This window comes from Carettochelys insculpta, chromosome 12 (genome assembly GCF_033958435.1).
Source record: "Carettochelys insculpta isolate YL-2023 chromosome 12, ASM3395843v1, whole genome shotgun sequence".
Classification (NCBI taxonomy): Eukaryota; Metazoa; Chordata; order Testudines; family Carettochelyidae; genus Carettochelys; species Carettochelys insculpta.
This window is the reverse complement of record NC_134148.1, coordinates 26,204,088-26,221,443: the sequence shown is the minus strand read 5'-3', so window position 1 is coordinate 26,221,443 and position 17,356 is coordinate 26,204,088. Positions and strand designations below refer to the sequence as shown.

Sequence of the window (17,356 nt, the reverse complement as noted above, 5' to 3'; positions counted from 1 at the left end):
TAGTTGGGGCCACGCTATCTTCTCTAGTATCAGAGGGGTAGCCGTGTTAGTCTGGATCTGTAGCAGCAACGAAGGGTCCTGTGGCACCTTATAGACTAACAGAAAAGTTTAGAGCATGAGCTTAAGTGAGTTAACTCACGAAAGCTCATGCTCTAAACTTTGCTGTTAGTCAAAAGGTGCCACAGGACCCTTCATTGCTACTATCTTCTCTAGTTGTTCAGATTATGTTCCATAAAGATTAATCTCGCTGTGTCATTTAGAATTTGTGTAAAATTAGATCCTACAAGTGTGTGTGCTTGAAATAAAAGACTTCCCATGTTGAAATCCACTTACCAGTTCTTTTTTTTTCATACATTCCAACAATGTCTGAAAGAGATGAACTGCCTCACTCTGACCAAAGTTAAATGTCTTTTTGATTGTTGAAATTATTTCAGATTCTGCTCCATCAGGAATATTTCTAAGATGACAAAAACAACCAAATACCCATATGGTAGTGTATGAACTGTAAGCATGTCAACAAATATTTTTCAAATGGTCTAAGACATGCCTGTCCCAAAGCTCTGGGTACACAAACAAGCTTTATCCATAGTCTTACAACAATTGTCCAATATGCTCATCCCTTGCTCTACAAGCACAATTGGTTCCCAACTTTGTGCTCATAGGTGAAAACTCCTAAGAGGGACACTAAATTCTCATTAAAACACAGGTAAAAGTCTCAGATTGGCTCAGTGGAGGAGTGGCAGCAAGTGGCGCTGCTTTTGAAAGGTAATGGGTTTGGGGCTTGGAAAGGTTAAAGGCTGGGGGCGGTTTAGGGCCATGAGTAGGAGGGAGGGTTAAAACCTGGCAGCCAGCCAATTGGGTCCGTGGGGTGGGTGGGCGGTTCACACTGCTGAAGGCTGGGTGTGTGATCGGGGGAGGGTGTGTCAGGCTGTGGCGAATTAGGTCTACCAGGCTGGTGGAGAGGGGAGGTGGGGATCAGGCTGCCGCAGGGCTAGTCTGCAGGGCTGGCAGGTATGACTGCCACGGGGCTGGCGGAGGGTGAAAGACTGCCATGGGGCTGTTCTGCAGAGGCAGGTGGGTCAGCCTGCTGGGGGTTGGGGCCGCAGGGGGGGTCAGACAAGGGCAGGTTGGAGCCATGGGGAGGGGATTAGCTTCGTATTAGCTGAGGGCGGGGGGAGCTCACCTCATAGAGTGAGCTAAGGTAAGTAAATCTGTCCCTTGTTTAAGCGAGTAAAGTACTCGTTTAATGAGGGATGAGTGTACTGCAGCAATTCCCCCTTATCCTAAAGGCAACACAAGCTAAGACTTTTCCCACAATCTCCAAAACCAGCTCAGCAACTCCCCTCAATCATCCTCCAGAAAAATTCTCAGGACTCGAATACACTTCTGCGAAGACTGACCCAGTCAGAGTTAATATTCTGGAGTTTGATTTCGTACGTCTGATAAAGATGCACAAAAAAAAACAAAAAAGTCAGTCCATCTGGGCTCAGCAGTGTATCCCTGTACTTCTCGCTAATGCTCCCATTGTCTTTTTTTGGTGAAAACAGTCACAAAAGTAGACTTCTGATATGCTGATTCTAGCTACACAACTGCCATAGCTAGAATTGCCTGTCTGAAATCTACTTTCAGGTCTAGTGTAGAGCTGGCCTCAGAGAACAGCTAGGTTGGGTAGCATGACCTGATGATAAAATTTTGACTCAGGTAGACCAATGACAAAAGTGAATCCAAAAATCAAACTCTCTCTAGATATGTCTGGCCTCTAATTTCCTTCAAAGTTAAAGCTTAAAAACCCTGCAGTTTTAGCACCTCAGCTCTTTGTTGCCTCAGAATCATAATACAAAAGGCAATCTTGGACAAAGAGCACCCTGCTTATATAATACTTTATATATACCCATCTAAAAACTAACTATAAGCCAGTAAGGCTTTTGGAACACAAATGCATTCCCATATCCCACTCAAACAGAAGTTTGACTTGTCTTACGGTGATGCTTGTTTTAAAATATTTGAAAATTATTCGAATGGTCAGACAAAATTTATAGAGAATTATTTCCTTTCTTTTCAATTTAGCTCTTACTATACGTACAGGTTGTTAATGAAACAGTCTGACAGCTAAAATACTTTCAAGTGGTAATTCCAGGTAGTTTGGTAACATAGTAGGACTGCTCTAGTCTTGCGCCTCTGGGATTTCTGTGTCAGTTCCGATTTCAGTCAGAAGCAAAGATGAGTTTGCGGGACATTATCCTACTGGAAGTATTACAAAAGCACCACACAATTTACAAAATCTGGCATGATTAGCGGTCTCTATTCAGGTGGATTCCAAGAGCAAAACAGTATGGCAATTCAGGACTGAGGTTTAGTGGTACATGTACATGGGAAGTTTGTACACAATGCATGATTGAAATCATTGCTTGTAACCTCTGAACATAAACATGAACACAAGGCACCTACACAAGTTTTTTTTAAATGAAAAGTTCTCTCAGACAAGTCTGGCACTATTAGTCCAAGTATTAATCATAATGTAGGCTTACCCTCCCTCTTCTGTTTGCTTATGAACATACGCCAGTATGTCTGCAGCTCTACCAGTTCCCTCACATACTACTACTGGCACAGGAGGACTTTCTTGAAGGTATTCCAAAACTGTGAGGATAACATTGGGACCACCTTCAAATATCAGTGCTACCACCGGGACACCCTGGCCAATTCCTATAAACAGGTAAAAATCCATAAGTATTGAAGTCAAAAATTCATGTTTTGTTTAAATATTTCATGTTCTTTGATCCAAGCTTTACAAATATGCTGTGATGCAAGCTCTTCCAAGTCTACTGGAGGTCAACAGATAACATTAAGTCTCAAATATAAGTGCTGTGCTACAGGAGTTAAAATTATTTTGATATTTATATGTGAATAATAGTCTACAGAAATTACACAGTGCATGAACACACATCACATTCTTACCTCACAATGTATTACACCATTTGTTAAAACAGTAAGATTAATAGGTGAACCATAATCCTCTTCTGCCTCACAAAACCACACTGTCACTATGAAAAAAACTGCATATTTCAACAAGCTAATTTTTAAAAGATTGGCAACATTAGTAAAGGCACTCTGTTTAATGGAGGATGGGTTGTTTTGTGTGTCCATATGTATAAATAAATGAATCTGGCATGATGTAAAAAACAGTGGAATTCTTCGGGAGGGAAAGTGGAAAAAGTAGAACAACTTTTTCAGAGCCTTCAGGTGTACACTTATCAATAACAGTTACAAGAATGGTGGTGTTTTGGTAGTCATTGAGACTCATTTCTTCTCTTTCCGGTTCTTGACTCCTATTTAAATATTCTACTCTAATTACACGGCACATGATTTATCTGAAATAGAATCCAGGAACGTTTGCCAACAAAACTAGTTCACGTAACCAACTTCTCACATTACTGTAGGGGTCAGTTGCAGTTTCTGCTGGTGTACCAGGGCTGCTGCTAAGGCAGGCTCCATGCCAGTCTGGCCTTGTACCACTCACAGAAGAGGCCAGCACGCTTCTGTGGTCCCAAGGAAAGAGGAGAGACAGGAATCTCTATGAGCTGCTCCTGGCTTGCAAGTGCTATCCCACCTGCCTCCCCAGCTCCCGTTGGCCTGGAAGAGGGAAGTGTGGCCAACAGCAGCTATGAGGATGGTGTCTACAGAGAGGGGCAGCACACAAAGTCATATGTCCCCTCCCCCCCAGGGCTATAGGAACACATTGGCCCTTTCCAGAAGCGCTGCGAGGCCAATGGAAACAGGGAGGCAGCCTTAGCCCCACCAAATGGAAGCCACTACAAGTTAAGTGCCGTCCAGCAGGAACCCACACCCCAGCTCCACAGAGCACACATCCCCTTCTGCACCTTGAACTCCCCCCCAGCACATCATGGTACTCCCCTAGCCAGACTCCCCCTCTTTTACCCCAAACCCTCTCCCAGGCTCAGCCTGAAGCCCCCTCCCACATCACACCACTTAAGCCCAGCCCAGAGTCTGCACCCCAATCCTCCACAATAGCCAGGTGAAAGTGAGAGAAGGTAAGAGGAGAGTGAGCAACAGAGAGAAAGCGGATATAGTAAGCGAGGCCGAGCTTCACAGAAGGGCTTGTCAATAGTTGTTAAGTAGTAAACAGGATGGCAAGGAGGAGGAAGAAAGGAATTATCTTGTACAATATTGGCTACACCTCAGTCTTTAAAAACACTCAACTAATGAAGAGTTATCCCCACCTACTTTTTTTTTTTTGCACATACCAGGATTCTCAATTATTAAAAGAGCTAGGACGCGCAGTAGAAATCATTTATATCAAAGTACCCAACCAAAGTCAGCCTTTGAAAGTTATGGTAAGGTATCCTGATCCTGTGTCCAAGAAAAATTATAGGAACAAAATCTGACACACGTAGCTTGTGTCCTACCAAATTCACAGCCATGGAAAGAAACACATCCTGGCTCCTGTGGGGCAAGACATGACTGGGCTGGCAGGGAGGTGCGACTGCTCTCATGGGTTACTCATTTGCTCAACATACTTACCATGGTGTTGAGCAGATTTTGAAAACGTGTCTGTGCTCACTGTCTAAGATGGTGTATTCTCTGGTGGATGTGAAACATGAATGCATTTGATCCTTCTTTAGCTTATCTGTACTACTGTGTTGCAAACCTCTCTAGTGAGACCATAACCACAATTTAAAAAAAAAAAAAGTTTTTTTGTAATATTTTAAAATAAAACAGAACACTAATTATTGCTATGACATTATTGCTTACTTGCATGGATCCGTTGCAAACTGATAGTTTTTTCCAGTTCTCTTCTCAAGTTAACTTCTGCTCCATACTTTCCAACTGTTCCATCATCCACCAGTATGAAATGTGAATGGAGATTATTTAGGACATTAAGTTTACTTAGAGGGTTTAACAGAGTTTGATATGGAGCAACAACCTAAAAACAACCAAAAACAGACATGATTTGCCAAGTGCCACACTGATCACCACAGTTTTAACTATAGCGTCTGGTTAAAGGGACAGCATTTATGTCTCATCACCCAGCAGCTCTTATAGATTCTTGTAGGAAAGCAGGCTATTCTAACACACATTAATTTTGCTCTCAAGTGCTATGGTGAGGAGGCCTCTTGCAAATTAAAACCTTCTTGTGAAAAAGAAAAAACAGCAAAAAGTAGAGGCCTGAATCCAAGAAGATGTTTGCCAAGTTCTGTGTTACATGTGCAATTTGAAATATCTTTTTTTTTTTTTTTTTTTTTAAAAAGAGTCGAGTCTCTTAAAATGTAGGAAGATGAGTAGTTTATATAATGTCTGACTTTCCATTGAAAGTTACAATAGTGCAGTAGTGACGATGCAGTTATGAAGGATGAGAAAGAGCTTTCAATCTGAGTAGCTCATTCTCCATATTGCTAAAACTCTTAGATAGTGGAGAAGATGAAGAGCGCTCATCAGGAAGTGCCTCTCTCCCTGAAATCTGAGTTGCATATCCCTGGCCCAAGTTACAGCTACAAGGAAGCAGCTCTAATTTATTCACGCCCTGGGGAGAGGGGGAAGAGCAGGCAAAGAGAAGCTCTGCTTTGCAGTGTCCATTCCCCACCTTGCCCCTGAAATCCTTCACCATGAATTAGGTGGGCAGTTAGCACAGCAGGCAGAAAAGCCACCTCAGCCAGGAGAGAGTTCCCACATGTGGAAAGGGCTAGCCATTGCCAGAAGCCATTTCCAATTGCTTTAAATGCACTTTGCTCTATAACTTAAAAGCACAGATGGAGAAAGTACTCAAAAAGACACTTGAGTAAAAGTGTAGCTGCTTTCACTTATGAATACTTGAGCACAATCAAGATTGGGGGTGAGCGTGCACGTGTGTGCACTTTTCCTCAAGTATTTTGCAGGGACACACCAACGACTTGTACCTAAGTACACCCCCAGTAGCTGTACTTTTACTCAAATAACTTTGGGGAACATTTTCCACTGCTGCTTAAAAAAATGGAGAGTCCAACCCCAAACACTAGGCACCTTAAAATCCCTTTAAAGAGTTTGGAAAAACACATTTACTTTCTAAGGGGCTTGTGCTCTTACATCACGGTTACTTTGGAACATCTCCCCACTACTGCATTGTCAGGTTTCGTAACTTTTCGGAAAAACTATCCCATGGAGCTGTAATTTCTTATGCTTGTTCACAAATCATATGATTTGTGGGGGGGGGGAGGGGAGAAAATTCTGTGGCTACTTTAACTTGCTCCTCGGAGATACAACTGTCTACTCTACTGAAACATTTCCCAGAGTGAAGGTAGGAATACCTCCATGTGACAAAAGACAATCAGACAGCAAACGTGAGCAGATTATTAAAACAAAGTCAATAAAGATCACACAGTTAAAAGTTATTTCATCTGGATAAGCCCATTCTTACATCTCTTCCAACGAGGTCATTTCTGTTTTCAATCACTCCCCAAGGAGCTATCCCAATAGTGCAAATCTTTCGAGATGATCTGGAAGCATGTTCTTTCAAGGCATCACCAACATGTTTTGCAACACCTGTTCATTCACAAGAAAATATTCTGTATACTGAAACTATATCTTTTCAGCATTAACTTCACCAATTACTGGGAAGATGAGGGAATTCATTTAGTTGATCTCATAAAGACTTGTGCACAAAACATAAATTAACGGAAACAGCACTAAGAATTACTAGTAATTTTACAACATATGCCATAAACTCTCTCACATCCAGCATTCTATCATCTGGAACTCTCAAATAACCGGCATTTTAACCATAAGTAAATTTTAGTTACATTTTCCACAAGTACAGTATAGTGAAAGAAAATACAAAGAAAGACAGCAAATCAGTATAAATTTACAGTATACAATAGTAACATTGATAAAGTACTCTGTATACATTTGTTTGTTTTTTAATATCAAATCTTGTTTTTCATTAGTGTTATGCATTGCTAAGTACACCTCTTTATTATCCAAAATATTTGAATATCTGGCAACCTCATGGTACCAGGGCAGCCCTATATGAAAGAGCTTATTTTACAAGCCGCTCTCCTCAGAGCAATAGAAAAGATGCACTACATTACCGCATATTTTTGAAGCAACACACACATCAGTTTGAAGATACAAAGTGAAGTGAAACCACGAGCATTACACGCTGACAATTTCAAAAGCTATTATAGCAGTTTATCCTTACTGATCAATGCAGCACCTTTTTATTTATAAGTTCTGTATTACACAATACCACAAGATTTAAGTTCATATGCTCAAGACAAAATTCAGATATTTATGTTGAATTGCAATGCCAGTCAAACTTCCACATTTTAGAGAGAGAAATATTTTGTTCTTCAGGCTAGACAGGTATTACTACCTTTATTTAATAACTAGAATGTGATTAAACTGTGTACATGAGTCTATACTTTTATTTGAAGCACGGTATAAAATTTATATATATATATATATATATATATATATATATATATATATATATATATATATATATATATATATATATATATATATATATATATATTTTTTTTTTTTTAAACTTACCTGTGTTCACTCCTCCAGTTATAATCCAGGCACCTGTTGTTACTGCAGCTTTAATAAGACCTTTGCCAAGCAACTGTTTGATACGTGGATGAAGTTCAAACTTCTGCATCCCACCATGTACAGAGATAACAAGCCTGGGCAGCTCCATTTGCCATTCTTTAAGAATAAGTTGCAGAATGGCTTCAGGCTTTGTGTCATATGACAATCTCACATACTAAGACAAAAAAATAAGTTGTGTGGGTTAGCAGTTTCTGATAATAAACCATTACACAAGTGGCAAGGAAGATCCATGAGAAGAAGTAATTTTGACTCCTGTGTTAAAGAAAAATATGCACCTGCCATTCTTTATGAATAATGAAACCTGGTATAAGTGTTTGCAGGTTCTCCCAAAATTCAAACAGAGAATGGAAATAAGCTTTTGAAGCAATGGGGGAGGCTGTAGGTAGGTGAGATGTAGGTCCATCACATTAATCACAGTGTGTTCCACAAAAAAAAACTGTCATAGGACAATTTCATAAGCATTTCTAAATTTGAGGATATTAATGAAAATCTAGAACATTGCCAAAAATATTACCAGTTCAATTGCTGAGGCTGAATGTATTTTTTGTCTGTATATCCCAAGCAAAAAAATATTTAAAACTGTAGAAAAACATACAACCATTCACCCCACTCCCACACAATCCTCTTTGGAATAATGCTACATTGGTAACACAGGCCACACAGACAAGTGGGAGCAATAGGCAGAATTGAAACCTTAGTCAGACCAGTCCCCAGTGTGCAGGGCTCCACAGTAACACCACCATCATCATAAGTGACACTAATTAGTTAGCAGTCTCAGCAGAGGTGCCAAGTAATGAAAAGGTATGGAGACTGAACTATTTTTTCACTCCTAGAGCAGTTCCTCCAGGATTGAGGTACACTGCAAAGACAGTAAGGGGGAAATCTGCAGTGCTGTTATACATGCTAAACCCATTTCTATGGATAAATGGAGGACTTCAGTCTCCATGACTCTCAATCCAGAACAAGCATAAAACCAAACAGAAGAAATGTAGCAGAAGTTAATTGTACCTTTCACAAAAAGGATATAGAGCATCTGTAAGAGCAAACACGATCTTCCTAGTAACCAGCATCTGGGCAGACTTTCGATGGTAGTGAGGCAGAACCATAAGTTTATTATTCACACAACTGGGGAGGTTGGCATGAATTAGGAACTCACATTCTTAAGTGAGATTTCACAAACTAAAGGTTCAGAATGTGTGTGTCTCCTCACCCCTAATATTAGCAGCCTCTACTTATTTGCAGCAAAGGCTTTAAATGAAGCTAGACAGTAATTTGGTAAATCACAGTGTCTTTGGTTTCAAAATGACTGCCTAGAGAAGTAATCCCCAAACTGTGGGGCATGCTCCCACCTGTGCAGAGGCATGGAAGAATGTCAGGAGAGGGCTGTATGGTTGGAAATGGACCATTCCCCTTGAGGAAGGGTGGGGGGAACAAGGAGGGAACACCATGCACCCCCACTCTGCCTTTGGCCAAGCTCCATCCCCAAACAAGCTTCAGCCACATTCACAACTCCCCTGTGCCCCCAAACCAGCTCTGCCCTCATTTGCTCTTCTCCCCCAGTGCCTCCTCTATCTCTGCCTCTCCTCCACCCCCAGTTCCGCAGTCAGCAGAACTCCCCTGCTGAGCCAACTATGCAGTCGTGGAATAAGAGCACTAACAGATTCCACTATTGGTAAGGAGTGGGGGCAGACAGGAAACGTTTGGGCACTGCTGAATTAAAGAGAAGTCAAAATTTGGGATAATAGGACTCTTGCTTATAATAGGGAGGACAGTACCTCAACACAGGTATGGGAATTTCATTGCCTTGTCAATCTTTCCATTTCACTAGACTAGTGGATCCCAACCTTTTCAGTAAGACAGCACGCTTCAATGCAACATAATTCCAGGGCACACACAGCTTTTCCAACAGCACTGATTGCTCATAAATGTCCCATTGACTTATATTTACTATGGTTACAGAAGATGGAGATAACTTGTCATGGGGTGTAGCACTGGCCAATCTCCCCCCACCCCCTCACCCCCAGCAGCTTTGCAAAGCCTCTGCAAGGGGAAATTGACCAACCCTGAGCCAGCTGGGAATCAAGCAGCCTTGCTGCTTGAGCCCCCAGCCAGTGCAGGGTTGGTCAATTTCCCCTCTTCTCAGCTCTTTGCAAAGCCGTGGAATGGAGGACCCCAAGCCAGCTGGGGACTCAAGCAGCAAGGCTGCCTGGTTCCCCGCTGACAGGCTCACGGTCGATCAATTTCCCCTCAGAAGGCTTTGCAAAGCTGCAGGAGGGAAACTGACGACCCTGAGCCAGCTGGGACTCAAGCAGCCCAAGTCATCTAAGTGTGTGGTGAAATTTCATAAATTCCATGTTCCCCATCCCCCCGGAGAGCAAACTGATTACATTTCCATCACACAATTTGACAGTCCTTGGGCCAGACACACAATGAACTGGAAACTGTGGGACGTGGTCGCCTGGCCTGCATCACTTCCTGCAGCTCCCATTGGCTGGAAAAGGGAAACCACAGGTGCTGGGAGCTGCAGGCAGACATACCTGTTAACGCTCAGATAAACAAAGCATCTAGTAGCTTGCCAGGAATTAACCATGGCACACTCACCTTTTCCAGGGGTGGGGAACAGCTCAGTGGTTTGAGCACTGACCTGCTAAACTCAGGGTTGTGAGGTCAATCCTTGAGGGGGCCATTTAGGGATCTGAGGCAAAATAGGGAGGAAAGAAAGGGATGGTGCTTGGTCCTGCCAAGAGTGTAGGGGATTGGACTTGATGACCTCCTGAGGTCCCTTCCAGCTCTGAGATGCATGCGTGTGTATCTTCATGTCCATCCTGCAGCCTACTCAGTACCCACCTGGATCCAGATAATAGTCCTGTCATGAGCACAGAGGATTGGACTAGATGACCTCTCAAATTCCCTTCTGGTCTAGTGACTGCAAATGGAATATTCATACATCTTTGCTGGGGGTAAAGGTACGGGGTGGGGGGGGGGAAAAAAAAGTCTTTTCATACATACCTTTGCTCTGTATGAATGGGAGCCACCTTGAAAATTAATAACACCATAAGCATCAGTTGAACTTTGTTCTGTATGTTTTTCCACTGACCATTCTTCTATTTCTTGATTGAAGTTTTCACACAATTTGATATCTGTATATTTCATGGCCAGGCTTGCAGTAAAGCAAGCATGTTGCCTGACCAAGCGACCACAGCAGCACCTGCATAGGATTATATATTATGCATTACTTTTACATTTGTAGTCCATTATAAATTAGGGTAACCATATTTGAACTTTCAAAAAAAGAAAAACCCCTTAACAAGGGGAGTGTATCTGTGTCAGTATCTACCAACTCACTTTGTATTAATGTACTATAGTATACTATAGTAACAGTAGAGTAATACAAGGTGAGTTGGTAGATACAGATACAAATACACCCCACTTCTCAAAGCTGTCTTTTTTTTTTTTTAAGTTCAAATATGTAACCCTAAAATACTGTATTTGGATGCTTGGGGTAATTAAAGGGGACACTTTAAAAAAAAAAACAAAACAAAAAAAACAGCAGGATCAGAGACAAGAAAACCAGAATTTCCACACACTTTCCCCACCCTCAACTGACCAAAGTTTCATTGACAGAAGCACCAATGCGGACAACGATGTGTCAGTGGGACAGCATCTCTCACTGAAATAGCTACCGCTGCTTGTTTGGGGTGGGGATGGAGTGGTGTATTACGCCAGCAGTAGAGCTCTCCCCTGCAGGCACAGAGCACCTACAGAGGAGAAGGCTACAGCAGTTTAGCTATGCTGCTCTAAGGCCTGTAGTGTACATAAAGTATAGGAAAATCTTTGGATGCGTCAACTCCTATCAGGAGGCTCGCAGGCTGATGTAATCAAACCTGGCAAGAGATTTTGGCATTTACAACTAATTCCCAATGATTTTCTCTTGCTTTCCACAGACAGAAGTTCCCCCAGCATTCAAAGAAAAGTTGTACAGATGATTTGTAATGATGTCAAACACTGATGGCTCTTATTCAAAGCTAAAAAGAGTACAACTAATTGGAGGGCAAAATACATTAGAGCAGCCAGCAGACAAGCAGTGTCCCTGAAAGGTTTGATTATTTGTTAAGTTACCTTTTTCCTAAATATTTTAGGTAGGGTTGGGAGAGCTGTCTTATTAAGGTTGACCAATACTTTTCATATAAGATCCTGTTTCCAGTTGCCAAAAAACTTTGCCACACCAACAATTTGTAACAAAATTGTGTGTCAAGTTGGGAAAAATGCTGGGACTTCGCTCAGACTCAGGAGGCATCAAAGCACAGAGATTAGATCCCCACAGCAAGTTGGTGAGTAGCCAAGAGAGTGGGGCTTGACCAAGTGTGTGACAAGGAATAGGGAGAGAGATTGGAAGAGGGGACTGGAAAAGAAGATGAAACCTGTTGGGTGGGAGCTGAGAGAGGTGTTGCCAGTGACAGGACAAAACAGTCTGTCCCCACTAAAGCACACGCCTCTTCAGTGCCTGAAATGGAATCCCAAACCCTCTCAGAATCCCTTTTTCAACAAGAAATATCTGTGAAACCCAACGGCAAAGTGTCTCTATTATTGTCCTCTAGTGCTCATCCAGCAAATGGCAGCCAAGTACTGCTCTTTGTTACTATGTAAACTTAAATGGCAGAGTTCTGTACTGTGGACCTACGGGCTCCAAACACATGGGTTTTGGTTTGATGCCACATCCTGTAATTTTTATTTTAGTTCACTTTTATCAAAACTTAGGCAACTACACACAAAAACTGTTAAAAGAACTTGTTCAAGTGGCAACGTTAATTATTCATCAGTTAGAAAATGACAAATAAAGATTGCCTTGTGTGGATGCATTATGATACACTCATTCATTATGTAACAACATACCATATTTTTACACGATTCTCACCTCTTTCAGTGCACGGAAAAGATCTGCTCTGGGAATGAACCAGATTGTGTAATGAAGAGACTATTCTTGTCTTTAGGACCCTTACTGTATTTGTGGCAGAAGCTGGATGAGGCAGGAGATGGCAATAAGAGAGAGGGTGGCCCCAAGGATAAAGCAACTGAATGCTACCCTAGAAAACTGGATTCTATCCCTATCTATGCTACAGTATTCTTATGTTGATGCTGATCAAGGTCATTTGAAAAAGAAAATTTTCAGGCATGGCCACTAATGGCATGTTCTCATTTTCTGGGTGCCTGATTTGATATCCTCAGGTCTGAGCTGTGTAAGTGCTGAGCACTCATAGCAGCACCTGAGTTAATGGTATTTGTGCTTTCAACATGCATTTCACAATAAGCACTATAAGGAGCCCATAAGGAAATTAATATTTCTGTCTTCAGAGGAGAGCTGGTATAGCATATAGTAAAGAGGGATGAGGCCACATGTTGAGGAACAAAGGGACAAAACATCATTCAGCTGGTCAAAGTGAGCAAAGTCCATTTTGTACACAGAATGAAGTAGTGAAAAATAACTCATACAATCATGTAATTAAATGCTATATAGTAATGTGTTTGCTTCCAGTGGCCTTAATTCTATTATTCCCTAACCACTGACTTTTTGACTTTGCAACCTTATATTTTTAAATATAGTTCTTGCATGTAATTTTATACAATAACCCATTGTGCATATATCTTCCACATAACCCTTTACATTTTAAAAAATCTTCTATTTGTAGTCTTTTGCTGAATAGTCATTTTGTAATATTATTAAAATCCTTTTTAAAAAAGGAATAAGTCTCTGAATAAATATTTAACAAGACAAAGATATAACAATTTTCATTAAAAGTAAAGTCAGTTACCTGACAAGTTGTTGACAAATCTGACATCCTGGAAGACATCTGGGGGGGGGGGACACGTAGGTAAGCACATGTTTAACTTTTTTGTACACTTCATGAGTATACAGAACAAAGATTATTGAACAAAAAATATATCTATAACAATATGAGAAATGTTTAGCTAAGCTTAAACTTCTCTTAATGTGTTCCTCTGCTTAACATTAGTACATTAAGCAATAGTTATGCAGGAATGGCTAGCACAAAGTATATATGCTCTATATATATTTGTTTAGCTAAGGAAGTCAACTTCTATTCAAAAGAGATTTTACCCATACTCATTGAAACGTTTATAATCAAACTTAGACCTTGTCTACATTACAGAGTTTCATTTACAAAACAGCAGAAGGGTACACACGTTCCTCTGCCGATTTTAGCTCTCCTTGACGAGCAGTGTAAAGTTTTTTGTAACAAAGTTAGAGAAATGCAGCATCAGTGTGGACACTGTATGGTGGTCCCTGTTATACGTCTCCCCACTTAATGCTGTTTCACATTTATCTTGCTGCCAAAAAACCAGAACTGTTCCACTTTATGTCCATATGTTTCCAACACTTACGTCCCCCATACACATGCATGTTTAGTTCACATTTCACATTGGCATGGACCTGAAGCAAGTGGAAATGCCTCTAAGATGCATGTACCTCAGCCCCTGGGCTGGAAACAATGTGTTCTAAGTGTAATACCAGTACTAGAAGAATGACGGGTGTTACTGAACGTAAGCAGTGCTGCAGCAGTGTGACTCTGGAGGAAAAATGGGACATTATAAAGCATAGTAAAAAAAAAAAGGTATGTATTCTGTTGATATTGCTCACCATCTTGAACTGCCATCAATGACTGTGCGCACTATTATCAAGAATGCTGAGGACACTTAGTAATGCAAAGCATGCTTCAAAGCATTCCTCTGTAAAGATTACAAAGAAAGGAAGTGCTAAAATGGAAAAAGGAACGGATGCTGGCTCTATGGCTGGAAGATCTGCATAAAAACAGTACCCCAATCTACCTAGCCCTCATTCAAGAGAAGGCCATCAGCTTGAACGAGGACATAAAAATTGATGAAGAAGAGACAGCTGGGGAAACTTTCACTGCAAGCTGAGGGTAGTTTCACAAATTCCAGAAAAGGTATAGATTTTAAAAGGTGAGTGTGCAGGGAGAGGCAGCAAGTGTTGACACAGAGGTAGCTGATGCACCTCCTGAAATTCTTAGGAAAGCGATTGATTAAGGCAGCTATGGCCCTTGCCAAGTTTTTAATGCAGACAAGATGGGTCTGTATTGGAAATGAATGCCATCTAGAACATATTTCTATTAACAAAAATGTGCTCCTGGCTTTAAGACCTCTAAAAATCACCTAACTCTGCTGGTAGAGAGCAATGCCAAAAGGTGACAAGAAGCTCAAGCCATTGCTTGTGTATCTAAGTGAAAACCCATGTGCTGTGAAAATCTACATGAAATCTTGTCTTCCTGCCATATAGAAATCACACAGAAAGGTCTGGATAACACCACAAATTCTGTGACTGATTTGTGAACTACAGTAAAACACTGAGTTATGTGGGGGATGTGTTCCTGTGATCCACACACAACTCAAATTTTCACACAAGTCGGTGCGGGGGGGGGGGGGGGTAGGGTGAGGTAAACCAAGTGGTCCTCCGGGCTCATAGGAGCCAGAAAACTGACAAGTCCACAGGGAGCTAGGCACCGCTTCTCCCTGGCTTCCCCCAGCGGCACGGCTGTCTGCCTGCCAGGCTCCCCAGGCTGCGAGAAGCAAGGCAGGCACACAGCCCCAGTGGCACAGCTATCTGCTTGCCTAGCTTCCCTCCACTGAGGGAGCCTGGCAGGCAGACAGCCACAGAGCACCTTCAAGTTGTGCTTAACTCACGTTAAAGCGAGTTCAGCACAATCTGAAGCATATTTTGGGGGTTTATTGTATTTTGTCCTTGTAATGAAAAAGTACTGCTAGGAATACAATCTGACATGTAGGGATTCTTCCAATTCTGGATAATGCTAGTTCCCATCACCTGGATCATGAAGTCCTCTGTTGAAACATCGAAGTATTTTTAATGCCACCTAGACCAACTTCAATTATGCAGCGAATGGACCTGGGGTATTTCCACCTTCAAGGCACATTATTTACAGAGAACTTTTCAAGCATTCATCCAGGAAACCAATGGTGAAGGAAAACCCACAGTCCAGGAATTTTGGAAAAAATTCATCATTGTGGATGCTGTGATGATCACTGGTGCCACCTGGGAAGAAATCTAAGTTTGCATGATAAACAGAGGTGGGTGGGGGATGGAGACAAAAAAAAAACCCACACACCTTATCCTGAGGGGGTGAAAGACTCTAGAATATGAAGAGAGCCCTATTCATTCTGAAAACAGCTTAACTAGCATGGGAGGCTGGCTTTGACAATATTCAAGAGAATGATGTGGAACAGCTGTTGGAATAGCATTCTATGCCTCTCGCTAATGAGGATTTTGCTGAATGAGACAACCAAGCATTCCATGGAGAAAGTATGGATGAAGGCGAAGCTGAACAGAAACACCAAAGAAAGGTGCTGACAAACTTCAAAGTGTGTTTAAACTGGCTGAGGAGCTCATCGACATTTTTAAGGCAATCTCTCTGATCGCTCTGCAAAGGCTGCATGGGCCATAAATGACATGGCATGCTACAGATAAATTTACAATGCCAAGCTTCAGCGCTGTAAGCAAAAAAGCTGGACTCTTTCTTTTAAAAAGAAAGTGATGGAACCCAAACTTGAAGTAGAGGTGTCCTATGTTACACGGTGCACATGGGAGAAGGGATCAAAATTAACAGTAGTACTGTTTGCATTCCTTTTTGCAAATACATAATGGGAACCTAGTGGAAAAGTTTGTTAATGCACACAGAGATCTCCCAGGAATCCTCTACAGCAGATCTCTAGGACACTTTCCTGCAGATATCCTTCAAATGTTCTGCCAAAGCCTAGTTGTCAGAGCTCCTTTGTTTCTTCCCCCACTGAGGGTAATTCTGGTGGACCAATTTGCAATTACTTCTGGAGGTATCAAAGCATCACACAGGAGAGCAGCATATGGTCCCAATCTGAAGCACTATGAATGTACTAGATGCTGTGTATCTGATTCGCTCAGCAGTAATATTTCAGCTTTGATTGCACCTCAACCTGTAGAAAGTGTTGCTAATATTTAAAATAAGTGTCCCAACACACATACACTGATCCTCTTCCAAAACACACACAGATCTTTATCCCATCATGCATGTTGGACCCTCTACCCTAGACTAAAAACTTACCATGTTTAGTATTACTCCTTCAGCTGTTTCAGGTCAAAGCCATGATTAAATGTTTGATAAACTATGGTATTAAAGTACATATTATGAAGCTTTTTATATTCTTCAACTCCCTATGGGGGTGATATGCTGTCTTTTTCTCTGACTCAAAAGCTTAAATACTGTGCCATTTCTCCTTTACAGTTGATCCTTCTCATTCCTTTGTCTTGTTCAGATTTTTTGTTCTGGGTTGGGGTCATTTTGATCTGTACGCATAAGGAAAAGCTAGGGCCTAACTTGTACAATGTTCTGTTAATGCAGTGAATTCATTGTGACAACATATATAAAGTTCTAATGCTGTCTCCTTCCAAATCTCCTTTTAATCATCTTCTTGCCTTGGTTTTTGTCTCTTACTTTTCCATTCTGCTAAAAATCTTAAGAATGAATCCTTCAATTTAAAAAACTTGTATTTGCATCACAGTTTTCTGTAACTTGCATCATAAACAATTAACTGACCTGTAATAATCAAATCCATATTATATTTTAGAGTACAACTGAAGGGGAAAAAACCCATTTAAATGCAAAGTATATTGCATCTTCTTATTTTTATAAATATGCTGAAAATAAGCAAATTAAATCCTAAAGCAAGC

At 41.2% G+C, this 17,356-nt stretch overlaps 1 protein-coding gene across 3 annotated transcripts in view; it reads right to left on the bottom strand.

Moving 5' to 3' along the window:
- TRPM7 (transient receptor potential cation channel subfamily M member 7) overlaps positions 1 to 17,356 on the bottom strand; it is a 96,834-nt gene that overhangs the window by 55,538 nt on the left and 23,940 nt on the right. For all 3 annotated transcript variants that reach the window (XR_012647188.1, XM_075007053.1, XM_075007054.1), the window contains exons 3-9: positions 13,416 to 13,454; positions 10,615 to 10,813; positions 7,546 to 7,759; positions 6,410 to 6,534; positions 4,771 to 4,942; positions 2,529 to 2,703; positions 334 to 457 (exon numbers count right to left, since the gene is read on the bottom strand). Coding sequence is in view for 2 of the 3 variants with exons in the window: in XM_075007053.1 (XP_074863154.1) it covers positions 334 to 457; positions 2,529 to 2,703; positions 4,771 to 4,942; positions 6,410 to 6,534; positions 7,546 to 7,759; positions 10,615 to 10,813; positions 13,416 to 13,454 (1,048 nt within the window). In the remaining variant the exon portion in view is untranslated. The remainder of the gene's footprint in view (positions 1 to 333; positions 458 to 2,528; positions 2,704 to 4,770; positions 4,943 to 6,409; positions 6,535 to 7,545; positions 7,760 to 10,614; positions 10,814 to 13,415; positions 13,455 to 17,356) is intronic.